We start from the raw sequence: 7,128 nt of genomic DNA, 5'->3' as shown, positions 1-7,128 counted from the left end.
TTTCCTCTATACTACATGCCCAGTGCTGGTTCACAGGAGGTTTCTGCTCATTAACTCCTCAGGGACCCTGGTAATGAAAGCTGTACTTGATATATACTTCCATCACCTCAAGAATGAATTGTGTCCTGGCCCCTGAAGTCTCTAGTGGAGATGACAATCACGGGTACTCACTAATCATTGGTTAAACAAGCACATGGGCCACCCCTTTCCAATTTCAGTATTTGTTCAATAGCCCTAGTGATTTATCAGCTATCACCTTGGTGAAGAGTAAGATTTGAGCATCAGACAACTTGGGCTCAAATTCTGTTTCTGATCCTTGCTGGCTGTTATTTTTGGAAAGTTATTTAATCTTTCTTTTGTTTCCATTTCTCATCTTTCAAATGGTGCTTATAATAGTATTTTTTCTTTGGGTTTTGAAAATTAAATGACTTAACACATGTAAAATGCTTATAACAGTACTTGGCATTATATTAAACCAGTATTAGCTATCATTTTACCCCATATTTAGCTTTTGCTGAATTATAATGTAATGCATTTCCATAATCATTTTCCCTACAGGAGTATTCTCTGTGTTAGTGAGAATCTCCTTGCTGAGCCTTGCAATTTTGGTTTGTAGAGTAGGAACACAACAGGTATTTTATTCCCTTTGAGTTTTTAGATGTCTGTACCAGCTCTTTCAATTATTAAGATGTTGCTCATGAAACTACTGCCTCTCTGCAGCAAATTGCACTTAGTGACATGTAGAAATTTGCTTAGTTTTCTTAGATACTCAACCAGCTGCAAAGTGCCTTATCCACAGAGATAATATGTTTTAGTGAGGAAACTTACAGGAGTAAACAGCTACTTTCTACCTGTGTATCTTTTATTTCTGTGGCATGGGAGGACTCGTGAAAGAAGAAAAACACTCCTAACCTTCATTGCTTCATTAAAAATAAAATAGTTCCATAGACGTAAGAATTGAAAACATTTTCTTCCTCCAAATGTTTTCAGTAAACTTTCATGAACAATATATGAATTACATAGAGCAGAGTTTAAATGACATGTGGGTAACAAGAACATATCAGACTTCAATGCAATTTCACTCACAATTTGATTCGGCAAGGCAAGGAAAATAGGTTGCTTAAAAACTGTCAGAATTGCAGTCCAGGCTTGTTGACAGCTGTGAAGAAAAGTTGAATAACGCTGTGCTGAAAAGGTCAACACTTCTTGTTGATATTGGCTGGTTGGATGGGAAGGCCTTTGGGATGGTCAATGCCCTCTCCAGGGACATATATTGCACTATAAGTTGAGAGGTCAGACTTTCTGAGATAAGGAGCAGGACTTGTTTTCTCACAATAGTTCTGAACTCAGAGGTCATTCGTGAACTCTTTTGAATCACTTTTCCCCCAAAGGCTCAAGTAAAGAATGTGGGTTAATAAAACTGGTAATAGTAAGGTTTGCAGGAGACGCAGGAATCATTATTCTGTGCCTTTTAACTGAGTTTCACAGTGTGTTTGGAGAGAAAGTAAAAATACAGGAAAACTAGTGAATTTAGCCAAAAAAAAAAAAAGAAAGAAAGAAAGAAAAAGAAATACACGCATTGGTGGTTTTTTTTTTTTTTCATCACAAACTCCATCACTGTGGATCACCTTTCTTTAACCCTAAGTAAACCCTAGTAAAGTACTTCATATAGTGTTCCTTTCATTTAATAGGTATGGATACTTACACTGCAGAACTATAATCATTGGAACAATAATCATTGGGATGAATAAAACAATCATCTCTATTTTCCATGAAAAAATACACCAATAGGCTTCAAGATTGATGGCTTAAATCGTTTGTTTAAAACCTTTTATCCAGGTGTTAGTATTGTGCTGACTTGGATTAGAACATAATTCCCATGCTGTGGGCCAGGGGCAAAGCCAGGCTACTCTGCTATTTAAAAACCCAGCTTAATAAGGCGGTACAGGAAGGTTACCAGTTCTCATGTAGGTTGTATGTCCAGGTTTTTGACATTCTCAAAGCCACATAAGTTGGCCATAGGCTGCAGTGAATCGGGACAGCTAAATCCATAAGTTTTCACTTTTGTTACAGGAATACAGAATAGTAGCAAATATGTAATAATCGTGTTCATTATCAATACTTATCAGTACTTATCATTAAGTTCTTAGTGCTTTTCCCATCCTTTACCTGTGCTACTCCATGAAACATTCATATCAATATTATAAAGCACTTTTGTCGCATTTCACCGATGAATTAACAGAGGCACAGTGAGGTTTTCCTAATCTTGCCAAATTCCTCATGCTAGTAACTGGTAGGGCCAGATTAAAATACAAGCAGTGTTGTACCAAAGTCATTGGTTCATACGTTCTAATCTATGTTGTTAGGTTTGGCTTCCGAATTCTTGACCATGTGAATGGATTCCTGAACAACTCTTTGATCTAAAATTGTATTTATTTCCAATACTCATTCATGTACTATTAACTAAATATATGTAGATTAAAGCAGGAAGTCTCACTAGCTTGAAGAAGGATATTATACTGGGCATGTAATACAGCCTTAATCCATTGGAATGAAAATCTTTTATTTCACAAAGAATAGAATGGTTGTTGCCAGGGTCTGGGGGGGTGAAGGTCAAAGGGTCCAAATTTTGAATTATAAGAATAAGTTCTGAGAATCTAATGTACAGCATGGTGATATAGTTAACAATATAGTATTGTGTACTTGAAAGTTGTCGAGAGAACATCCTAAACTTCATCATGCATTCATGCACAAAGAGTCAATGATGGATGTATTGGATATATCAATTATCTTGACCATGGTAATCATTGCACAATGTCTATGTATGTCAAGTCATCACACTGTATACTTTAAATATATATAATTATATTTGTCAATTATTCCTCAATAAATTTGGATATATTGCTATTTAACCCTACTTCACCCCATCACCTCTAGTCAGTTCCCTATAAATATGTTTTGATACATTAAATACTTTTCTTTGACAATTTGTAGGAGGTTTGTAAGGATGCGTGGGTAGCTCAGTCAGTTAAGCATCTGCTTTTGGCTCAGGTCATGATCCCAGGATTCTGGGATTGAATCCTGCATCCAGCTCCTTGCTCAGTGGGGAGACTGCTTCTCCTTCTGCCTCTCTCTGCCACTCCCCCTGCATGTGTTCTCTCTCTGTAAAAATAAATAAATAAATAAATAAATCTAAAAAAACATTTGTAGGAGGATTGTAGAAGTGAATATTAAAACCTTTAATTCTTAGCATTTAAATAATGACAAAGTTGAAGTTCTTATATATTTATCTACATCAGGTTAAGTAATTTATTGCTTCAGTGACTTCTTCTCAGACTCTAGACAGGAATATACCATCAATTGGTTTTGATTTGCTTTTTATGAAGTGAGAATAGGGATGGAATTCAGGAGTAAGAAACTAGGATTTTAGCTTCTCTGAATATTAGTGGCCTATCACATTGGGATATGAAAACTATAAAATGGCATTATAAAATTCTCTTTTGTTATCAAAATATTCAGCAAAGATAAGCTAAATATACATTCATTAAAAAATTACCTAATATACCTTGCTGATTATGAGTTAATAGGATACATGATGTCCAGTATTTCTAAATGGATGAGGATTTTTACAGACCTGAATGAAAGGGATGAGAATCTGGGTAAAGAGGCTAAACAATGATTTTCTCAAAATAAGAATAAAATAAAACTCCTAAAAGTAAGACTGTATTAATCCAGCACTCACTTTTGTGCAGCCAAATGTCTAATTGCATCTCTGCCTTTCCATTTGTAATATGCAGGCAGGTGGCATGCTAGCTGATGTTTATCATAATTACACTGCATCTTAGCACCTGAGTAGAAAACTACTGAAATATTGCACAGAAATCTTTCAGTGTAATAAAATTGCCTATCAGGACATAAATATCGGTAAGAAGATATGAACAGAACACTTCATATATATATTACTAATAGCGATTATATAATTTCTTGACAGATTATCAGTATTGTTCCCTTTCTCTTACCCCTGCTCTCTGGACAAGAGTAGAGTAGATGTTCAAGGTCAATGTCATTCATTTTTCACAGTCTCAGGGACCTTTGAATGATTCAACATAACCAAGTGGCCATACCATTTTAAAGGGCATTAACATTCCTATTAAGCTCTTTAGAATTTTGACCTTTCTTAAATGTCAGAAAAGGGATATTCTGCAGATACATTGTGATCAACTAGATGCATGATATACCAAGTGTTTGGGTTCTTCTGTGTACTTCAGACCTCATGGGAGGGGATGGATTTAATGAAATGCTATTTTCTATTATACAAGAGTGTTTGATAATTGGCTTAGTGACTCTCCTGGCACAGAAAGTCCTTCAAGGTCTGACATTAGTGATCGCAGAATTGTATTCATCAGAACCATTCCCCACCTTTTACAAATGCGAAAACTGAGGCTCAGAGAAATAAAATGATGTGCCCCGAATCAGACAGCCCGTTATTAGCAGAGCTGGGAATAGAATCCTGGTCTTCTGACTCCTAGCTTGATACTCTTTCTACTTTATCACACTGAACTGTACTTTTTCTCCCCTGTACTTTTCTTTTTATGCAATTCATTATATGCTGAAGTTCCGAGTGGAGGAATTGAATTTTTCATTATAATTTTAATAAGGTTCCACAAAACATGAAATTCACATTTGAATCCCAATTTTCCTTCTTAGACTATAAAGAATGCTGAATAGTAGAGACAAACCAAAACCACATAAATTACCATTGCGTCTGGACTTCCCAGTTTTGATGGTTATATATATGCCACTGTAAATCTAAACACTTCTCTTACTGTGCCTTTTTAAGGTTTAATCTTATACACAGCTAATTATCAGCCCTGCCAGCTCTTTGACTAATTTTATTTTCTTCTGGCTCAAATAACCCTTGCTTGAGCCTTAGTAAAACATCTGTCAAGAAGACTCAGAATGTGGACTGTGTGTGTGTGCATGCGTGTGTGTGTATGGGTGCATGTGTGTGTGTCTGTGTGTATCTTTTCCCTCCACAAATCTCAAGAAGTTTATTTTTTCTTCCACATAACTCCCAAAGTATTACCGCTTTCAAGTGCTGATTCTCCTGTGCTTAAACTGCTAGTTTTCTACACATAAATGGCTGGGAAGGGTTGTCTTTGGCAGTTGCTGATACAGTTGGCATTCACTGGGATTAAGTGAAAAAATCCATTGCCTAAAAGGTGACATTTTAAAAATGGATGTCCTATACCAAATAGGAAACTGCATGAAGTCAGATATGTTCTTTCTTAAAATTATCTGGAATCGCTGTAAACTGCACTTTAATCTCAAAGAACACACTTGTAACGTTATCTATGAAGTGAATTTTAACATATATATGGTATTTTGGAGTTCTGTGAAAGTGCTTTTATCTGATTTGAAATACCATTGTTTGAACAGTGTGCCAGTTGTCATGTTATCACTATAAATCTTGCACTGAACTGGCAGTTCCCTGGCTTTCCTGCTGCCTAGCATCCACACACACCCCCACCTCTCCGCCCTTATTGTCAGCTCTGAAACCACTTTCCTTTTGCCCAAATCCCCTGCTGGGTACAATCGTTTTACCAACTGAGGCACAGCTCTGTTTCATTTATTTATGACCAGCCTTCTTTTCTAGGTTGCTTAGAGAACCATATATTATTATTATTTTTTTTTTTTTAGAATAACAAAAAATATTTTACTAAAACATAAGATTTACAGAAGTTTCCAGACAAGCCATACAAAATGGTCACAAGCTTTTTCTTGAAGGAAGGATTCTACACTTGACAGCAAAGTCACAATGTTATTAGTGAGGGCTGTGATGTTTGTTTAATGTTCCCATTTTGGTTCAATCAAGCTTGTCCATCTACAGTGTCTAAATAAAGTTAGACTTGGCTAGAGAGCATATTCTAAAGAACTGGTTAGCTGCTTTTAACCAATGCAATTAGATCACCATAAAAAGGGGGAAAGGAGCCCATAAAATTAAAATAAAACTACCTCTCCCCCTCAAAAAAGTAATAAAGAAAAACACCCACACCCCTGCAGCTAACCCTGACAACTACCTTCATTCACAGTGCTTAACCACGATGGGGGAAATGAATAAAAGCAGAGAAGGGCCGCTGCTTTTAAACGTTTCACAACAATCCAGATGGTACTTCTAGCCTCTGCTCATGCTTTACAACAGTGAATCAGGACAAGACATAGATTTGCTAATGTGCATTTAATCACCAAAGGACTGAAGATGTCTGGACTTTTATTCTGTAATGTTTCTAAGACTGTGTCCATTAAATGCAAACAAAAAAGGAAGAAGTCTTGGCAGAACAGGATAAGTGATGCACACTTGATGATCAGATCGATTTTAAATATTATTCATGGCATATAGCCTAGTCCATGCTCTAGCTGTTTCTATGGCTTGGGCCTCGTTGGTCTTCCACTGCTCTGCTACATCGTTTGCTAACGGATCATCCGGATTGGGAGCACTTAACAAAGCCTGGATCGATAGCAGAACTGTGCGGATCTGCAGTGCTGGGGACCACTTATCTTTCAAAATATCTAAACATATTCTTCCCAACTTGTCTACATTAGGATGATAAATTTTGGTCATGAAACGTACTTTAGGGGCTGCCATCGGGAATTCTTCTGGTAGGAATAGTTCAAGCTTAAAAGTCCCTCCCTCAAAGGGGGAATCCTGAGGGCCAGCAATGACCACATGAAAATAACGGGCGTTGCTCTCATCTGGTTCTGCTTTAATGCCAGGAACTGGTTCTGCCAGCAAACGCTGGGTTTCCTTGATAATCCTGCGGGGCAGCCCGGCCATCTTGTCAGATCCCGAGTTCAGCCTCTGGTCTCGACTCTGGCTCCGCTCGCCTCATGCACGAGTCAGAGAACCATATATTATTACTGAAATAAATTGTTACAACTGAAAAAGTCCTTTGACAATCACTCAGCACTCAGTCCAGCCCTTTCATGTGATAAACGAGGACCAGGAAGTGTAAGTAAGTGCCCTGCTCAAGTTCAGAACTTCTTAGTGGCCTTGACTGAAACAGAACCCGCATATCCCAATATTAGCTTCCTGCCTTTTCCTATTCTTCTCCCTTTGATAGGCTGCTC

The 7,128-nt window shown here is 37.3% G+C and overlaps 1 protein-coding gene across 1 annotated transcript; it reads right to left on the bottom strand.

Moving 5' to 3' along the window:
- Positions 1 to 5,685: 5,685 nt before the first annotated feature.
- Positions 5,686 to 6,874, bottom strand: LOC125093085 (ubiquitin-conjugating enzyme E2 N-like). Its single transcript, XM_047717772.1, has one exon. The coding sequence runs from the start codon at positions 6,833 to 6,835 to the stop codon at positions 6,377 to 6,379; it is 459 nt and encodes a 152-aa protein (XP_047573728.1). The 5' UTR covers positions 6,836 to 6,874; the 3' UTR covers positions 5,686 to 6,376.
- Positions 6,875 to 7,128: the final 254 nt, after the last annotated feature.

The sequence above is a fragment of the Lutra lutra genome, chromosome 2, assembly GCF_902655055.1.
Source record: "Lutra lutra chromosome 2, mLutLut1.2, whole genome shotgun sequence".
NCBI classification, from domain to species: domain Eukaryota; kingdom Metazoa; phylum Chordata; class Mammalia; order Carnivora; family Mustelidae; genus Lutra; species Lutra lutra.
This window is presented reverse-complemented; position numbering and strand designations above follow the sequence as displayed.

Coding starts and splice junctions, on each gene's coding strand:
- LOC125093085 (XM_047717772.1), bottom strand. CDS start 6,835: ATGGCCGGGCTGCCCCGCAGGATTATCAAGGAAACCCAGCGTTTGCTG.